The sequence below is a fragment of the Corella eumyota genome, chromosome 2 (assembly GCF_963082875.1).
Source record: "Corella eumyota chromosome 2, kaCorEumy4.1, whole genome shotgun sequence".
NCBI lineage: Eukaryota > Metazoa > Chordata > Ascidiacea > Phlebobranchia > Corellidae > Corella > Corella eumyota.
In genome coordinates this window covers 4,804,570-4,823,490 of record NC_137491.1, presented here as the reverse complement: position 1 = coordinate 4,823,490, position 18,921 = coordinate 4,804,570, and the positions used below count along the sequence as shown (strand labels likewise).

Sequence of the window (18,921 nt, the reverse complement as noted above, 5' to 3'; positions counted from 1 at the left end):
ATAATTTGCTTTAAAACTAATTGTAATAAATGGTTTTTTATATTGAAAATATTAATTTTTGACTTCAAAAATAGAAGGAAAACTGATAAATTTTAGTGCTTACAGTCCATCAAAAAAAGAGGTCAAAATAAGGTCATTTTCCTATGTCTGCCAGCATATGATCTTACGACGATGACGTCGTGCGTCACGTGACTCGCGAGCGTTGGAACTTTCCCTATTTACAACATTTACTTTTAAATCCCGATATCTCAGAAACTACGTGACCAATTTTTAAAATAATAGTATCCTCGTGCAAGTTGGAAAAATTTAAACATAATTAAAAAAGAAACTGTGCGACCGAACCACCTCTTTAATTAATAAGTTTAGTTAATATTTTTAATTAAGTAATGTTTATGCATAAATTTATTTACAATAAAAATCAATTATAAAAATAATCAAATAATTTTGAACCATATTTTATTTATCAAATAAATCTAGTTTAATATTCGTTTTACTTTAGTTTTGTTTATATTAGTCATATATCCTATAATCTTATAATGACAACCTTCCTGTATTCACAGACCCTAAGAAATATTTCTTTTATAATGTTTACGTTAAATATAAGTTGTCGTTAGAGTTAAAAGGGCACTGTAAGCCATATAAGTAAAATTAATGATAATCTAATTAGCGCTTTCTTTCGAATTTTTTTTTTCATAGAATCAGCAAATAGGATGTTTACTTATTAGTAGTCACACCAGGTGGGACAAGGAAAAGGTTAGCATGCATATGCGAAGTTTGGTGGGTGTACTAGTTAGTACATCTACATTAGTATAGAAAATTGTTCTATCATAAATATTTTCTAATATAAATTATTTACTTGTATTTTTTATATTAGACGATGTTTATGAAAAAAGGGTTTTCCCGTAAAAGGCGTAGTAAAATCAGTTGATCAATAAAAACAAAACTTGCGACTGTTAAAATATAACAGTATAATATTTAGGTTTATTTTGATTTTATACAGGCAAAGTTTGACTTGTTCTAAGAATATGTCTCTTAACCAATATAGAGGATGCATGTTGGGAGCATTAGTTGGAGACAGCATTGGCGCTATTTATGAACATGATTGGTGTCCGGTCCCATACAATATGTTAATAAATCAAGATAAAAAGTTAAAGGAAGTTCATACAGCAGGCATGGTTATTGTCTTATTGATAAACATGTACTTTAATTGAATAACTTTTTAATTTTTGATTTAGGTACAGTTGGATATCTATATTACACTGATGACACAGAAATGGCACATGGTTTGGCTGAATCATTGGTTCAAAAGAAAAAGTTTGACCCCATCGATGTTTCTAGAAGGTAGCTAATCAACAAAGTTTTTGTTTTTTAAGTAACTTTTAATTGATGTATGTTCAGCAGTGTTATTCTTTAATTTTAAAAAATTATTTTTTACTATTTTACCTTAGATTTTCGGAAAACTATTTTGTATCACAACCTAGGCGATTTTATGGTGGTAGTGTACCTGAGGTTTTTCGACAACTCAAGGCTTGTGGTTACAAAAATCCATTTAAACCTGCCTCCAAAGCTTTTAATGGACAAGGTTCTTATGGAAATGGTTCAGCTATGCGGGTCATGCCAGTTGCTTTATTTTCACACACTGATATTGAAAAGATAAAAAAGGTTTGTATAAATTTTTTTGGTACAAAATCCGTATATAAACTGTAGGGATGGCCCATTCGAGTCCGAATCCGAGTACTCGGCCCAGGTATTAAGAATATTTTAATACTCATGCTTGTCAAGTATTTTTAAGTACTTGGACACAGAGTAATAATTTGTCATTTAAGATTGTATACGATTTACTAAACATAAAAAAACACGAGTTTTGCCTTTTTCTAATAAATTATATTTTACTCTCAATTATATCACGTTATTTAAGCAACAATTGTGCAACAAATACACTTTTAACCTAGTAAAATTTTACCCATAATAAATTTGGGACTTTTGCATTTTCGTTTACACTTAAAATAATATTGCTATCAGCGGTAAGTAGTTTTGCCAACGTTTAACACTTTATAATCCATAAATACACATTTTTTGGAAAATTTTGCTGATTAAAATTATGCAGAAAGATTCTTGTGAACAGTTATTTACGTTTAAATGACGTCATAAACGAGTACTCGGACTCGGCCGAGTATCGCAACAAAATACTCGGGCTCGTCGAATCCGAGTAATTTGGATTTCAGCCCATCCCTAATAAACTGTGTTAAATATTAACAGGGATTACCAAAGTAACACTTTATAAATTTTATGACTTATTTATGTGAATATTATTTATAAAATTAGATTTCAGCATCTAGTGCACAAATTACACATGCCCATATAGATGCAGTAAATGGAGCAATCTTGCAATCCCTAGCTGTTGATACTGCACTTACAACCCCAAAGACTTGGAAGGAGTTTTGGACAACTTTAAAAAATTATTCTATTAAAGTAGAGGATAAGAAAGAGTCCCAGTATGTTTATAATTATAAATAATTTATAACTAAAAATGTGTAACCTGCATTTACCAAATAGTTATTAGTAGTTATTGTTTTTAGAGTGTACTCGAACAAAATGGACCTAATGTTGGAGATGATAGATAGTAACCGTGAAATACCCATCGATGAGATATCAGATAAAATTGGTTGGTTTACCATATTTACAAATATTCAGAAAAATGTAAATTTATGTAATTTTAATTCTTTTTTACAATTTAAAGGAACTGGTATTGCGGCAAGTGAAGCAGTTTGTGCTGCAATTTTTTCCTTCTTATTTTGTTTTGCAAATCGACAGCCTGCTGAGCTAAATGATTTTAACAAGTTTCAGCAAACCATTTTGTATTCTATATCACTTGGTGGTGATACAGATACAATTGCCACGATGGCAGGGGCTATTGCTGGCGCTTACTATGGATGCAAAATGATTCCAGATCATTGGATTAAGCCCTGTGAAGGATATGAAAAAACTGAAAAGTTAGCTAATGAGTTGTATGCAATCGCCTGTGAAAAAAAGGCTAAAAAGTAATGTGAATCCGAAATTTGTTGTTGAAATTATTTAATGTATATTTATATACCATGTATTACTGTGACTATAACTTAGTGTTTTATTTTTATTTTATTTATTTTTTGTATATATCTTCATTCTCGATGTGGGAAAGTCGAATGCGCGACTTAAAAATAGAGTAACATCAGTTACTCCGACCCAGTCTCGAGTTGCCTGTGGCAGTTTGGAATATTATAGATTATAATTGCCCGATAATTATACTGCTGATTAAGTGCTGGCTCAGCAGGAGTTTACACAATTTATAGCACCTTACTCAAGGGCGCTACAGCATGAGAACAGTGGGAATTTAACCCACGACCTCATGTGTGGTGTAGCAAGTGTTCTTACCACTACACCACGCTGCCGGTTTAATTTGTTTTTAAATTTTGCTGTAATCTTCATGTTTAACAATTTAACAATAATTATATTAATCAAGTTAATTATTCATATTTAAATAAACCTGCTGTAATAAGTATATTAGTTTGTTATTAATATTTGACATATAAGTTGTGCCTTTTATGCTTTATTAACTTAAAGGTATTTTTTATTAACATTAAGGTATTTATTACAAAATAAGTTCACAATTGTAATTACGACATATTTAAGTTAAAGTTTTATAAAAAGTAATAGGCCCTTGATTTTATTATTTCAGTAAGTAAAAATTTTTTTTTTAGTTTAAAACTAATATGTACAAAACTAATATTTCGATTACGTGTACATAGTTTTTTCTCACGAACCCGGAAATAGTAAAAATACAACAAAACATGATTAGAATAATCACTAGAGCTTTATAGCTGAAACGCGTATTTTTATTGTGACGTGTATGTTTTCTTACATGTTTTAAGGATTAAATACAATAGAAACTACATTAATTTTTTATAATATTTCGAATAACGGACAGGGACGCGTACCAGCCTAAAGAAATAAATATACGAGGTAGTAAGTTAGCGTTAATAGTCAACCGCAGTTTGGTAATGTACTGAATGTAACTTACTGACTAAGTTTTTTTTAAACATTTGTATAATACAAATAATATTTCATGATTGTAATCAATTTTCTTGTAAAGGTTGTTTAAAAAATTAATAATGGAGTTAAAAAGTATTAACACAGTATGTCAACTTTGGTCTACCATTGTCTTTTCTCTGTTAACTGTTGGAAAGTGTGCTCAGTTTGAATTTGAACCTGTTACAATGGGATCCGTATTAAAACTTAATAACAAGGCATATAATGTCAGATTACATTCACATGATGTTAAATATGGAAGTGGGAGTGGACAACAATCTGTGACAGGAATGACGAAAAAGGACGATGCAAACAGCTATTGGTTGGTGAAAAGTCCTACCAACGAACAAATTGCACGTGCAACCACGATTAAATGTGGCCAAACAATTCGATTAATGCATGTTCAAACAGGGGCTAATTTGCACACGCATCATTTTCAGTCCCCACTCACACATGAACAAGAAGTCAGCGCATTTGGAGAGGATGGAGAAGGAGATGATTTGGATAACTGGAAAGTTGTTTGTTCACAGGAGGTTTGGAATCGAAGTGATTATGTTCGGTTTCAACACCCAGAAACCAAAGCTTATCTTGCTGCTTCACACCAAAGTTATGGTCGACCAATAAACGGTCAACAGGAAATAATGGCTACAAGAAAAGATGAAAATGGAAAGTCAAAGTACTGGAAAGCCGAGGAAGGAATATATCTTAAAGCCAACGACATTGTTTCCAAATAATATGAATAAAATTGTATATATATTTTTTCTAAATTTTGTTGGTTGTCCATTTTATTAATGTTATTTTATACTTGGGTTTAAAGTTTACATGCGTACACTTAGTTATTTAACAAATACTTATGGTGACTTAAATCGCTATTAAAAATAAGGATTATTTGCTCTAAACATTTATTGCTTATAATTTTGAACAAATTCTCATATTTTAACACTAACAAATAATGATAATGTTGACTTTAGATAATGTTTACTCAAAAAAAAATAAATAACTAAGTGCAATTTAAAAATTGTAGTTACTCTAGTTAAATTTTCAACAAGAAACATGATATATTTGTACAGTCGGTGCAACTGTATTTTAAATATAAATGCAATCATTTTTTTTAAATTTTTCAAGGCAACGTTGTGCTTAGTAATCCATATTCGTCCGCAGTCTCTAACAAATCGCAAATAATTAATGATTCTACTCCTAGGATATATGAACAAGTTGAAGGTTCCAAAAGATATATCGTGACAGAATGAGGACTTTTTGTGTCCGACTTGCATTTCATTCTAACGACAACTTTTCTTGGTAGCCCTGTAGCATCACAAACATCACCGTTACCATAGAAATGCTGAACTGTTTGTACGTTCAATTCTCCCTGCAACAAAAAATGTAAAATACTTTAATAATTTGTTGGGCAAGTATTATGTCATTGGTCTTTAAGAAACATACAATTTTGAATTGTTGTGTTACCTTTTCGTTAGTGATTGTAGTTACAGGTTTTGACTTTTTTTCTGTTGTCCATGATTTATGAGAATTTTCATCCCACGTTCCGAGAATAATAGTTGTTCGCCCCTGCTTAACATCGTCGTGATATTGTTTCACTTGCTTTCCATAACAAAACTCAAACCTAAAAGTATTTTTATAATAAAACATTATGTATTATTATTATAAAGAATACATAAAATAACAATTTATTAACCTCCACCATCCACTTCCTCCCCTTAAACAATACTCTCCAGATAAAAATTCTTTTAGCAAGTTGGTGTCTACCATACTTGAGATTGCTGGAATAGGTTTTTTGGTTTCAGATTTTTGATATTTTTGCTCAACCACCTTTTTTATAGATAGGCTTGGCGTATTGTATAGCTCTAAAAAAACAAAAAATAATATTAAAATTTTAAAAGTATAAATTGGTCGATTATTTTGGGGGATTACCTTTGGATTGTGCCAGTTGAAGGTTAGTAAGTGCAACAGGTTTACTTGGTGAGTCCGACAATGGCACACATTGTATGTCATTCACTCTATTGCCTTCAATCTAAAATTATTATGTTTTAACAAATTTCTTATATGCTGTACATAGATAGTTATCACCTTTGTTTCCATTTAGAAATGGTTCTGTATATATAAAACCTACATTGTATAAAGGGTTTGCGCACAATGCTGGAGTGTGTACTTGTAATTCATATTGACATGAGCTTGTTTCAATAACAGACATCACTTCATTATGAGAATTTGGATCACAAATATATAAAACCTTGCTCTGTCGTCCAGTACCCATCTAAATTACAAAAACATGATGATTTTTAAAAGAAATTTATTAGTTCACTTAATTTACAAATATAAATAAAATATGGGTACAGTATTATTAAAATCGATTTACTTTTAAATCGCATGGGGTGCCATTTTTCATATCCACAGAAAAGTATGGCATTTTAATTCCATTTGTTGTTTTATGGGGAATATCTGATATTGATTTTGGGATGTTACCAGGATTTTTTAGAGTGCCATCTTGATTAACTTCGTCCTTCATGTAGCCAAGAAAATACTCAGTAACCTTGATTGCATCATTTTTACTATTTGCGTCTTGTTGAACTGTTAATTTACCACCATCTTGTAATGAAATTTTAGTTGATGTGGGACTAGAACTGTCCGAATTAGGTGTTCTTATTCTTTCCTCATGATATTGACGAATATGAACTCCATGACATAGTTCATAAGTCCAATAAGCTTCAATACGGTAAGTGCAACTTCCACTTTTAAATAAACCAGATAATGTTTCATGTGGTGGCTTTAAATTTTCCGAATTTTTATCATTGTTAGGTTTTGATATAATAACAGAAGGAACAACACATGAATACTTTTCATTATTGTGTGATGTCACAATAAAAGATTCATCAGACTTATACTCTTGCTCAGGCAAGCCAAGGGTGTTAATGTCAATGTTTTTGCCTGGCCAGTTAATACGAAACAAAACATCATCCCGCAATGGAGCAAATTGTTCCCCCAATATTAACACACAAAAAATATTTAATATTAAAAAAATATTGCACAAAAACATATTTATTAACGCATAAGAAGATGCATAACCTATTGTTTATTAATGTTAAAAAAATAAAAATTAGTTTATTAATTTAAAAAAATAATTTTGCAGTTTGAAAACTTGGCTTCACTATAATAAAAAAATTAATGTATCAGTTGTAATGTTTTCGTAAAAGCAAAAAGCTGAAACGCAACGACTAGGCATCTAACGTAAGATCGTGGTGGTTATAAACTATCTACAGTATTTTAGGAGATAATGCTTATACTGTGTGTAGTATAGGAAAGCTACATTTATTTTTAGTTATTTTTCAGTTTACTAAATTGCAATAATAACAGTTTATAAAATAGCAATTTGTTGTATGGGAATTAAATACGTTTTTACCGAGTCATCTTTAAATGTATGACGTTGTACTTTTTAACATTACGTCACGTTTATTATTTTAAGTTTTTTTAACAAGTTTATAAAGCGTTATAAAACGTATTTAAAAGGCTTACATTAAAAGAAACGATTATAACGTAAAATTGATGATTATTTTGTAATTCAAACTTGTATTTTTTGTGTTTTTGGGGATAAACACTTATACGAAGCTTTTAACCCTTAAAGAACATTTTTAAGCTTAACTCAGGCGTGCTTTTTGCTAAAGAGTTATAGGTCATGAAACTTATTTTGCTTGATCGAATTTTTATTTAAATTGTTGCAAGCTTAACGCAAGGTAAGTCCATAGTACTATTACTAAAAAAGTATCTGTGTTTGCAGTAGGCATAACACCATTTAAACTGTATTTTTTAATATTTGAAATAGGTATATTTTAAAGATTTATTCTTTAAATAAAAAATAGATGTATATTTAAATTTAAACAATGCTGCTTTGTGTAATATGTTCTTGATACCTGTAATATTTTACAGGTTACCGAAGGTATTTTTGATGGGAAGTAGAAAAGCGATTTTTTCATATTGCTGGTCATTCTGTCAACATTTTTCAAAACCAAGTATTTTAAATGTTTATGAAACAAGAATTGTATGTTTCAGTACCTCTCATAAATTCTTAACACCTCAATTCTCAAAGGCATCATTAGGAAATAATACACACACAATGGCAATGAATGAAACTGGAGAAAAGGTTGTTCACAAATACAATTCAATGACAGTTCCTTCTATTGTAAAATGCAACACACCCGAATTCCGAAGTTTGTTTTCAAAAGGGTTGATCATTATTAAAGATTTGTTTGAAAAAAATAATTTTGAGCTTCGTCTATGCGGAGGAGCAGTCCGCGATCTTTTAATGGGAATTAACCCAAAAGATTTAGATTTTGCAACAACAGCTACCCCCGATCAAATTGTTGCTCTTCTCGAGGCAAATGAAATTCGAATTATTAATATGGGTGGAAGGGATCACGGCACGGTTGCATGTCGGGTGGAAGAAGAAAACTTTGAAATAACCACCCTTCGTATTGATGTTTTGACTGATGGAAGACATGCAAAAATTGAGTACACCACAGATTGGCAACTTGATGCGTTGCGTCGTGATTTAACGATAAATTCTCTCTTTATGACATTAGATGGAGAGATCATTGATTATTTTGGTGGAATGATCGATTTAGAAAATAAATTTATTCGATTTGTTGGACAAGCCAGTGATAGAATTCAAGAAGATTACTTACGGATTTTGAGATATTTTCGCTTTTACGGAAGAATTGTAAGTCTAAGTTCACCCCACGATATTGAAACACTAAATATAATTACACAAAACGGTGATGGGTTAAAAGGTATATCCGGACAACGCATTTGGACTGAAATTAAACTTATTTTAGGTGGAAAACACCCAGTTGAAATACTGAAAATGATACATAAATGTGGTTTATTTTCTGTTATTGGTTTAAATCAAAACCCAGATTTTGATAATATGCAACAAGTTTATAACAAAACAAAACATTTATCTCCCAATTACATGGTTTTGATCGCGGCCTTGTTTCGCCATGAAAATGAGATTTTATTTCTTCATGATCGTGTTTTTTTGTCGAACAAGGAGAAGGCGGTGGTGAATTTTATAGTGCAGCACAGGGATCTGGTAAAACCAGGTGTAAACATGACTTCACAGTATATTGATTGGCTGGTGGAGGGAAGGCGGGATTTTAAACAATCAAAATTTTTATTTGACGGTTTTACAGAATTTTTAAAATACATTGGAAATGTTGAAATGATTCAGTTTTTTCATTCTTTTAACATTCCCGTCTGCCCTGTAACAGGCGGAAATATTAAAGAAATTTGTCCTAAAATTCGAGGCAAGAAAATTGGAGAGGCTTGTAATATTTTGTATAAAAAATGGAAAGCAAGCGGGTACACTTTAACTAAAGAAGAGTTGCTTAGCAACCTGGATCAACATACTGACTTGGATATTCTAAAAAATGAAAATCAATAATAATTTTGTAAACTACTTTATGTTCCATTAAACCCTAAAAAATTTTAATAATTTATGTTTAATAATAGTTTTTCAAATTTGTGGATTGGATTTAAAAATTTCTTTAAAGTATTGAACACTAGTAGAGTAAATATTGTTAAAATTTGAGCTTCTTATTTTTTCAGACTGTGAATTATTTTAATGTATTTTTTTTTAATTACAGGGATGTTGTAATGCATTTTTAATTGGGGTTAAAAATTTAGTAAAATAATGTCCAGTGGCTGGAAGAACTTAAAGTATCGGCAGGATATGCCTCCTCCCGGTGGTTATGGAGCAATCCCATACAAAAGGAATCTCCCTGTCAAGGGTCCTTCTGGTTATCTTATGTTCGGGGTTGCAGCAATAGCCACTTATTTTGGTATTCGTTTGCATATATGGAAACAGCGATATCAGTTCATGCAATGGGATGAGAATGGCCAGTCTGAACTTGCACTTGCTCCTCTTCTGGAAGCTGAGGGAGATCGTGCAGTGCTCCGAGATTACAAGGAAAACATCGAATCGGAGGCTTTGAACATAGTAGGCACTGGGCTTGATCCTGATTATATTCCGGGACACAATCCTGTCTATCATAACCCACAATGGGAAAGAGCGATCATGATAAATGAGTCTGGGTTACTGAGAGCAATATTTAGATGGTACCACGGTGCTGGGGTGGAAAGATTGGGACCTTAGATATAAACTTTCAGTTTAAATTTGAAAAATATTTAAAACATATTTATTTTGTGTGTGTTTTTTTGTTTAAAAATGTTTAAAAAAAGGCTTTAATTGGTGATTACATTAAAACAATTTGTACTCAAAAGTTTTTTATTCTTACTTTGCGTGATTATTCTTTCTAAAAAATATAGGTATTAATAATTTACATAGGCCCTTTTAATAAATGATGGAATTTTAAAGTGATTATGGATTACTTATTTACGATTTTATTTGCTGGAATTTTTACCTGGTTTTTCTTTCTAAGACGGCATGGCCAAGGTTCAAGGCACGTAATCAAACGAAAAAGGGGGGATTATGATTTTTCTTATCAACCTAAAACTACTAGAGTAGGAATTGTTAATTTACTTGCACAAAATTGTATTAAATCCTTTTAAATAAAAATGTATAATCTATAAAAAACATACAATATTTTTTAAATCCTGCTTTAACTAATTGCCGAGTATTTTTAAAAAGTTTTATAGGTTTGTGAAATATTTAACTTTATTTTCTTTTCTGTTAAAGGTTCCACCACTCAGAGGATTTGCACTCAAGTTAAGTGTGCGATTATTAAACTCTGTAAGTTTATTTAAATAGATTATTCTGTTAAATTGTATATAGTTTCTATTGCAAAATTTTTCAATTTACTCCGCATTATTGTTCTTTTGTTTGTTTTTAGTTATTTGGTCAAATATTTCTTGCTGAACATGGTGTGCATGAAGCTTGGTGTGATCGTTTTAGGTTAATTCAATTTGAGGAAGATCCAACTTTTTATCCCAAAATTTCTTTGGCAGAGGGTGAAAAAAGGGCTGAAGTTGGAAAAGGTTGTGCCCCGAGAGAAGATTTAGAGGAGTTGGTCAAGAATGAATTGAATCAAGGTTTTGTTTTCTAAGTTTAGAAGAATGCTTTGTAAGTTTAAATTTTACTTAATTAATTTTTAATGATTTTTTAAAAGGGCCTGATTTCCATTTTAATTCTGTGTATGATTTTATCTGCCGTTATAAATCGGGAGAAACCACGCCGCTTGATGTTACAAATGCTTCGTTAAGTGCAATTGAGAGGACAAAACATTTAAATGCTGTGATAAAATATGACCCAAAAGCTGTACGAAAGGTAATCTAATTGTCTATTTTAACATTTTTTATAATTTTAATCTAACCATGACATATTTTTTGTGGTTTAACTTAGTTGGGTAAATTTTATTTAAGATGGCCGCTGCATCAACGGAACGATACAAAAACAATGAAACACTGTCACCTGTCGATGGAATCGTTGTTGTAGTTAAGGATGAATATGCAGTGGTAAGCTATTAAGTTTAATTATCAATTATATAAATCCTATTATAAACAATATACAATTGGTTATAATAAAACAAGTTACTTTTTGTACAGTTATCTATAAATATGATATCATATCAAGAATATATAATGTTTTTTAAGGTAAGCTAGTGGCTGGGTAATACCTAAAACATCATTTGACATTTTTTTTAGAAAGGTTTTCAATACAGTAATGGTACAAGTTTTATCGGCCTGGGAACTGTTGCAAAGGAAGATTCTGTTGTAGTTGATAAGATGAAAAAGCTGGGTTGCATTATTGTTGCTGTTGTAAACATGCATGAGCTTGGATACGGAACTTCAGGAATCAACACAAACAAGTATTTAATTTTTTATTTTGTTTTTGATATTTAGAACAACATTTTTGCAGAAAGTGTGGTAACATTTTAGCAATGCTAAGTTGCAAAAATCTATTACCAAAAATGTGTTATATTAACACAAGTTTAACGCATGGGTTAATAGGAAAAATTTCCTTGCAATGCTGTTATGCATTTGCTGATATACATATCACCCAAATTAACAAAACTTCAAACAGTTTACCATAACAATTTTAATTGTCAATTTTAAAGGTAAACTTTAGATCTCTTAATTCTTTGATTGAGTTTTAAAGCAAACAATTTAAAAACCATATATTTCTATTTATCAAGTCAGCATTTTCTTAGCACTAACATGATTGATCAAGCATTAAAAATGTTATTGGATATATATAGCATTACCTATTTATTGCATTTTGTGTACTACTTGGTTTGCTTTTTTGTGCAATAAGCCATACATACCTATTATTAATGTAAAAAATGCCAGTAAAATGCAAACAGAATCTTTACCATTTATTCTGTTTAAATTAGTTTACCTTCTTTTTATCTATGTTTAACAAAAAAGTTATTAAGTTTATTAAAAAAGTTATTGAAATTTTTTTAATCACAATTTAAAAATCTTTTAATTTTTTTAAGTCAACGATTCAATTTTAATGTTTAAGGGGATTTGGAGCATGTAGAAACCCGTACAACCCCAATCATATTACTGGAGGGAGCTCCTCTGGATGTGGGTCTTCCGTAGCTGCGGGGATCGCAACCATGGGATTAGGTGTAATATTCATTATGTGGTTTGAAAATAGTTTTTGTAAATCTTAAGTAGTAAACTATTTTTTTTTTATCTTTTTTTTTGTGTAACACTTGTAGGAACAGACGGTGGGGGATCTATTAGAATGCCGGCTTCTTTTTGTGGATTGGTTGGACTCAAACCAACATTCGCTCGAATTAATCTCACAGGAGTGCATGGTCTTTCTAATAGTGTTGGCCACGCTGGTGAGATTATAAAAATATAAATTGCCTAAAGGAATTTAGTTATGTTAGGTTAAATTTGTAATATTATACACCAAATATGTTTAAAATGATATCCTTTTTTATTTTTGAAAATGGTGCTTTTTAGGAAAAAAAAACGTTCTGAAATTTATTTTAATTTAAACCTATTGATGTTATTTATATATTAAGGTCCTTTGTGTGTAAGTGTTCGTGATGCTGGTTTGTTTTATGCACTGTTAAGTGGACCTCATCCTGGCTATAAACACGGGCGCATTCAACCTGTTGTGAAACTTCCAACTTTAGACAGAAACCTAAAGGGAATGAAAATCGGAATTGATCGTCGATATTTCAAGGTGCTGAAATTTGATTTTGAAAATATTAGGATCCAATTAACATTTTCTATTTGTAAATTTAAGAAAAAAATATAATTTTAACATTACTAGACCGAATTATATTGTTTTCATTAAAGGATTGTGATAGAGAAGTGTGGGAAGCATGTGAAAAATCACTTGCCCACTTGGAGGAGTGTGGAGCCATCATAGAAGAAATAGAGTTGCCTGAAGTGCAAGATGTTATTATAGCTCACCGGATCACCATCATGTCAGAAATGACAGCGTCATTAATTGATGGATTTGAAAACAATTTTGACGACTTGGTAAATGAATATTTTGCCTTTATTTAGACAATGAAAATAAACTTAAAACTTGTTTTTTGTGTGGCACAACACTAAACTAGTCTCTAGTAATTCTGCATGATTTTTTTAACAATTACACTACATTTTTAAAAATTTGTTTGGAATTTTTTGATTTCAGAACCTTGGCACTAGAAATTTGTTTCGAATGGGAAATCAACTAAAAGCAATTGACTTTGTTAACTCCAACAAGCAAAGAACTCGGTTTATGGCTTTCTTGAAGGATTTATTTAAAGATATTGATGCTATTGTAACTCCCTCTACTAGCTCTTGTGCCCCTGAGCTTCTACAAAGTGAGGTTGTTGGGGGTGTTAGCAATGTGAAACAGGACTTGAAAAATATGAGGTATATTAACTTTTAATTCATTTGGAATTTATTGAAGTGCCTTTTTTATTACATTATATTGTCATTTCTAACATTGAATTGTTTTATGTTGAATTATTTTTGTTATTTCAATTTTTTTTGTTATTATGCAATGTCGTATTTTACTGGGACTATATATAGTAACAGTGGTTTTGAATTAAACCTGTTGTTTTGATATGCTTTGTAGGTTTGCACCCATCGGTAATTTTGCAGGAATTCCAGCTATTACTGTTCCAGTTGGATATAACAGTTTGAACCTGCCTGTTGGTCTCCAGGTAGCCCTTTTTTTCACTGATGTGCTTATTTTGAAATGTGGTTTCTGTGGTTTAAGTTTAAGAAAAAAATGTGTTTGTGTTGTAAATATCAGATTCAAGAAAGAATTCGATCACACATGAGATTGGATTGGAAATATATATTTACTTGATCTTTTAATTTGATTAAAAACCAACTCAAAATATTTACTCGTATCTAGCTAAAAAAACGAATTTGTTAGTTGTAATTTTCACTCAAAAGCAAAATATTTAAGTTTAGTTTTTCTTGATGTTAATGTCACAAGACCTATATTGCGAATTCTAATTTATTATTTTGGTTAAAATGTTTCTGATAATTGATTTAATAATTTTAATTTAGATTATGTCAGCATGGTGGAGGGAAGATATAATACTGAAAATTGCAGACTGCATTGAGTACAAGATCAAAAAACAGAAGCCACAAGTGTATGAAAACATTCTAAAGGCATGAAATTAATTAACACATATTTTGTATTATCTGTAAATTTTAATTAACAACGAATTAAGTAACCAATATTATATGCCAAGTTTTTGTTTAATAATAGTATTCTGTATTGTCCAGAATTTCGAGCACCAAGAATGTATATATATAAAATGTTATGCAGTTACTTTTTACGTTTTTCGAATAATGATGTTTTGTTTTTTAATTTGCAATTGCCAATCCTATAGTAAAAAAATAATTAGTAAAAGTTTTCAGTGTTACTTATAATTGTCTGTAGTTTCAATTTTTTGTTTTGATGAATATTTTAATACGATACACTTTTTAACATATCTATAAAACATATTTTATTTTGTATATAAAATTGAAACATATATATGCAAAAAATTTTCCGATCAAAGGTGTACCATCTTTATTTATATGATGCTCATCTTCGCATTCTATTTCAAAATCGAAAATCTTTACTTCATTATCATTTTTTCCCATGCATTTATAACAATTAATTTGCACCAAGAATTATTTTTTTTTTAATATATATTTAGAATATTTTAACTGCATTTTTTTAAATGTAATTATATCTGTAAATTTTGCAATGCTTAAAAACGCTGTTTTACACTTTACACCAAATACTTGTAATTTAGCAAACCGTAAAGTCTGTTCTCCCAATACCATAACAATCAAGAATATTTTGTTAATTTAAGTAAGGTATGATAACCATCGGTTGACTTGGCAAGATAATAAATAAATCAGCATAGCCAAGACACGATTCATAACTAATTGCAGTAAACATTAAACATTGTTATAAGTCAATTACCGTTGGGAGTTAAATCGACCTTGAACTATAGAAGACATTTCTTGAAATCAAATATATAAAAAGTCGGAAAGATTGACGTTTTCAACGTAAAAATAATATTTTAAAATGGATATTTGAACATTTTTATTGCTCGGAATTCTAAGAAATTTGATAAGTATTCAAACCGCAATTTAAATAATGAAATAGATTTAAATGTTTATTTTTGAGTCTCAAATATGATCAGACACTTAAGTCTTTGTGCGGTATTGAACGTCTTAATATGTACTTAAAACCGCAAGCAAATTAACGGATTATAAATGATACTGTATGCGAATATAACTTTAATATCACCAAGTTATTAAAAATTTAAATAAATAAATGCAAGCAAAAAAACACTGATATGTCTGTAAAATAATTGACTTGAATTTTTTTAGTTAAATAATTAAGCGCGTAAAAAACTGTCATTCGAAATTTAATTGTGATTAATGTCCATGTTTCCTATCTAAAAGTTAAATACACCCCGGGCTAAACAGAGCAAATGCAATTTTGGCTCGGAATCCCAAGAAATTACGATTTAAAATCTAAAACAGCCAATTTTCTAAATCGACGGACGACATAAAACTACTCAGTAAAGACCAGTTGATATCACATGTGTTTTCACGTGGAACGCGATATTTCACTTTTAGCCAAGTCATATACTATTCGGCCAATCTGTTTGCATTAGACTTGACTCTTGGTTTAATTTTTCGTTCTGGGATTGGCGTTCTCCTCAGATATCTGGAACATCGTCAAAAACAAACAAAAGACCTTGTAAAGTGGTCACGGCTGTTGACTTTGCTTCGAGAAAAAAAATTCGTCTCGAAGTCATTCCTGGCGTCGGTCGATTTCAGTTATTTAGCGACAGCAGGACGACGGACTGCAATAAAGTGCTCATGGCGATGTAGAAATAGCCGAGAGGGCATATTTGTGGTGGGCTTTATAAATGCGTGTATTAAAATAAACTTAGTGTAATGTGGTATATATCAACAGATAAAATTAGATTAAATTTGTTTAATATATTAAAATTTAAGTAGGCGTTAGGAGATTATTTTTTAATTTAGAATAAAAGTAATTTATTGCATTTTAATTTTTAATTTGTAAATATTTTTTGTATTTTGGTTGTTGAATCGCTACACCTATACTGCCTATATGCTACAAAAATTAATGGAATGTTAAATAAGTATAAATACTTCAGGGTTAATTTAAATTTTTTAATCTTGAGTTTTCGTAGTACGCGTGACTGCTCATAAGGTTTTGTTCCCACAAGTTTGCGTTAAAAAATAAAATCGACCTGGCTAAGGCTTTATAGTTTTGTAATCTGCAATTGCTAATATATGTCAAAGGTAATTGCTGCATAACTAGTCAGCAAAAATAATGTCACTGCACGTAGCGAAGGCCGTATTTGATAATCACTGACCTACCTTTCTCCCTGGAAACCGTCTATTTCGTACCATGACCGCTATTCAGTTGCAAATTCTTTACGAGCAAAGAAGCTCGGTATTTAAAGCTCGCGAACCTGTGTTTAATAGTTAAAGCGTAGGCTCAAAACGTTTTGTTGTAAAACCTACGTACCCGCTCGTAAATGTTTTGACATAAATGTTCCAGTTTAAAATTAAACTTCTGCAATTTTTCCGTTCTTTCAAATTAGGCTCACCTTAAACTTCAGTTGTTGTTTTTAACAAAATTAGATCAAAGTTTTTTGAAAATGCTTAATTTTTTATAATTAACATACTTTTGTTAATTTTGTTTTTCAGAAGTAGGGCGAGGTATTGATTATTTCACAGCAAACGGAAAATGATGTATTGCGTTTTAAAAATAAATTCTAAATTGAATAAAAACTTAAAAACGCTGTTATTCTACTAATTGTAGTTTCATAAAATGTTTACTTGACCAATGTGAAAAACAAAGCTTCCTATTGTTTTCAGGAAATATTACGTAATAATTATTGGGCTTAATCTTGATGCTTTTATGCTGGGATTAAACTTCGTTAATAAGCAATTTTTTGCATGTACATCACTTCACTTACGTCAATATTTCAACGACTTCGCTCAGGTTGTTAAAAAGGGCAGGGACTTGGTCGTGTGGAATATAGACTGATAAGTTTTGATGTACGTTATCTATATTCTCATTACTTTTTAAGGCGAACCCAATTAACTTGCACGCAAGTTTTTAAAGCAGTTGTTTAGTATACTTATATACTTGCAATATGCCTTACAGTTTAGCATGGCATAGCTTGGCCTAACTTAAATACCCCATTTAATAAAATAGTTTTGTTAGATGACAGATTAGCGCAGTCGTTTATTTATTTTAAAGTAAGGCTTGGGTTACATAAAATAAAAACTTGAGACCACCCAAATATTACAGTCAACCCAACTGTCATTTACTTATTTGAAACCAAGCTTAATCTAGCGTCAAATCTCAATTGGGCAAACATTAGAAAGCTAATTTGTCAAGTTAGTTTTTTCGTAAACTTAGCGATGTTTATATTTTCTAAGGACACCTGTTTGTCAGTGAATTATTTTAACATAAAATAAACAAAGTTTTTTGTGGTTAAAAGATTAATGATCCCTTTAAAAATATGATTAATTATACCCTTAAACTGTATACTGTTATTTCTTAATGTTCTGTACACTAAAATTGATAAACAGTTTTCATTTTCTCACTAATATTTACCAAACAAATATTATCCTAATTTAAAATAAGAAGTGTTATTTAATTAAGGTATTTACCGGTTGAAATATTTTTGTGACAATTAATCAATTTGTCTTCTTTAAACTTTTTCATTGGAACCTTCTTCTTTCGAAGTTTTTTACTTTACCCTCTCTCGCGCGGTAACTTAAATAAAGTCAGGTCATATCCAATTTTTACTATTCATGTGATGGTTTACTATGTATGTATAATATTTGTTTAAGTAGCGTTGTGATGGTAAATTCGTAAACGTGACTTTAATATATCACCAAAATAACAGGGATAGCATATATGTTCAGAGGCCAGAACAGAGTTGAAAAATATCCGATCACGTTATAATTTCAGCGCTATGAAAAAAGCCCCATACGTTATAGTTTCACACAGGGAACAAGAACTATTTTGTTTATATTACCAGCTAGGTATTTCGCCTCCTTCCGGGCATAATTTATAGAAAGGAAATTATCAAATTTAGAAATAATTTTTCAGACATTATTGAGCGATCGTTAAATTTTTTTTCAAATTTCATATTTCTTGTTACTGCATAAATTTAAATTTGGCCTACGCCCATATTTATGAACGGAAAAATCCAAATTACTTAATGATTTTATAACCGCAATATAGAGGGTAAATATTCGTAACACGTTGATTAAATTTAAATAGAAGTACCACGTGACGTGCTATTTCGGTAAAATTGAATTTCTGCGGTTTTTTAGCATTAAACAATCTTCTCCGCAATC

At 30.5% G+C, this 18,921-nt stretch overlaps 6 protein-coding genes across 6 annotated transcripts; 5 read left to right on the top strand and 1 right to left on the bottom strand.

Moving 5' to 3' along the window:
- The first annotated feature begins 735 nt into the window (after positions 1 to 735).
- Positions 736 to 3,651, top strand: LOC145742071 (ADP-ribosylhydrolase ARH3-like). The gene is made up of 7 exons (XM_082559822.1): positions 736 to 753; positions 1,001 to 1,170; positions 1,236 to 1,341; positions 1,449 to 1,662; positions 2,326 to 2,495; positions 2,580 to 2,665; positions 2,741 to 3,651. The coding sequence occupies exons 2-7, from the start codon at positions 1,026 to 1,028 to the stop codon at positions 3,043 to 3,045; spliced, it is 1,026 nt and encodes a 341-aa protein (XP_082415948.1). The 5' UTR covers positions 736 to 753; positions 1,001 to 1,025; the 3' UTR covers positions 3,046 to 3,651.
- Positions 3,652 to 4,108: 457 nt separating this feature from the next.
- LOC145744095 (stromal cell-derived factor 2-like) lies at positions 4,109 to 5,098 on the top strand. The gene has a single exon (XM_082562197.1). The coding sequence runs from the start codon at positions 4,149 to 4,151 to the stop codon at positions 4,797 to 4,799; it is 651 nt and encodes a 216-aa protein (XP_082418323.1). The 5' UTR covers positions 4,109 to 4,148; the 3' UTR covers positions 4,800 to 5,098.
- Positions 4,512 to 7,142, bottom strand: LOC145744094 (endoplasmic reticulum lectin 1-like). The gene is made up of 6 exons (XM_082562195.1): positions 6,440 to 7,142; positions 6,194 to 6,337; positions 5,995 to 6,094; positions 5,759 to 5,927; positions 5,530 to 5,686; positions 4,512 to 5,434 (listed from the first exon to the last, which is right to left on the bottom strand). The coding sequence occupies exons 1-6, from the start codon at positions 7,115 to 7,117 to the stop codon at positions 5,186 to 5,188; spliced, it is 1,497 nt and encodes a 498-aa protein (XP_082418321.1). The 5' UTR covers positions 7,118 to 7,142; the 3' UTR covers positions 4,512 to 5,185.
- A 613-nt stretch (positions 7,143 to 7,755) lies between these two features.
- Positions 7,756 to 9,719, top strand: LOC145741250 (CCA tRNA nucleotidyltransferase 1, mitochondrial-like). The gene is made up of 2 exons (XM_082558802.1): positions 7,756 to 7,811; positions 8,005 to 9,719. Exon 2 carries the CDS (start codon positions 8,024 to 8,026, stop codon positions 9,515 to 9,517), a length of 1,494 nt encoding a protein of 497 aa, XP_082414928.1. The 5' UTR covers positions 7,756 to 7,811; positions 8,005 to 8,023; the 3' UTR covers positions 9,518 to 9,719.
- On the top strand, positions 9,640 to 10,401 carry LOC145741251 (NADH dehydrogenase [ubiquinone] 1 alpha subcomplex subunit 13-like). The gene has a single exon (XM_082558804.1). The coding sequence runs from the start codon at positions 9,767 to 9,769 to the stop codon at positions 10,226 to 10,228; it is 462 nt and encodes a 153-aa protein (XP_082414930.1). The 5' UTR covers positions 9,640 to 9,766; the 3' UTR covers positions 10,229 to 10,401.
- A 26-nt stretch (positions 10,402 to 10,427) lies between these two features.
- On the top strand, positions 10,428 to 15,322 carry LOC145741249 (uncharacterized). The gene is made up of 13 exons (XM_082558801.1): positions 10,428 to 10,596; positions 10,772 to 10,825; positions 10,926 to 11,124; positions 11,202 to 11,359; positions 11,455 to 11,547; positions 11,737 to 11,900; positions 12,557 to 12,663; positions 12,759 to 12,884; positions 13,071 to 13,234; positions 13,351 to 13,536; positions 13,694 to 13,917; positions 14,123 to 14,210; positions 14,566 to 15,322. The coding sequence occupies exons 1-13, from the start codon at positions 10,456 to 10,458 to the stop codon at positions 14,674 to 14,676; spliced, it is 1,815 nt and encodes a 604-aa protein (XP_082414927.1). The 5' UTR covers positions 10,428 to 10,455; the 3' UTR covers positions 14,677 to 15,322.
- Positions 15,323 to 18,921: the final 3,599 nt, after the last annotated feature.

Coding starts and splice junctions, on each gene's coding strand:
- LOC145742071 (XM_082559822.1), top strand. CDS start 1,026: ATGTCTCTTAACCAATATAGAGGATGCATGTTGGGAGCATTAGTTGGA. Junction 1,342..1,448: donor CCCATCGATGTTTCTAGAAG/GTAGCTAATCAA, acceptor ATTTTACCTTAG/ATTTTCGGAAAACTATTTTG. Junction 2,496..2,579: donor GAGGATAAGAAAGAGTCCCA/GTATGTTTATAA, acceptor TATTGTTTTTAG/AGTGTACTCGAACAAAATGG.
- LOC145744095 (XM_082562197.1), top strand. CDS start 4,149: ATGGAGTTAAAAAGTATTAACACAGTATGTCAACTTTGGTCTACCATT.
- LOC145744094 (XM_082562195.1), bottom strand. CDS start 7,117: ATGTTTTTGTGCAATATTTTTTTAATATTAAATATTTTTTGTGTGTTA. Junction 6,338..6,439: donor GCACCCCATGCGATTTAAAA/GTAAATCGATTT, acceptor TTTGTAATTTAG/ATGGGTACTGGACGACAGAG. Junction 5,928..5,994: donor TCAACTGGCACAATCCAAAG/GTAATCCCCCAA, acceptor TTGTTTTTTTAG/AGCTATACAATACGCCAAGC.
- LOC145741250 (XM_082558802.1), top strand. CDS start 8,024: ATGGGAAGTAGAAAAGCGATTTTTTCATATTGCTGGTCATTCTGTCAA.
- LOC145741251 (XM_082558804.1), top strand. CDS start 9,767: ATGTCCAGTGGCTGGAAGAACTTAAAGTATCGGCAGGATATGCCTCCT.
- LOC145741249 (XM_082558801.1), top strand. CDS start 10,456: ATGGATTACTTATTTACGATTTTATTTGCTGGAATTTTTACCTGGTTT. Junction 11,901..12,556: donor TCAGGAATCAACACAAACAA/GTATTTAATTTT, acceptor TTAATGTTTAAG/GGGATTTGGAGCATGTAGAA. Junction 13,235..13,350: donor TTGATCGTCGATATTTCAAG/GTGCTGAAATTT, acceptor TTTTCATTAAAG/GATTGTGATAGAGAAGTGTG.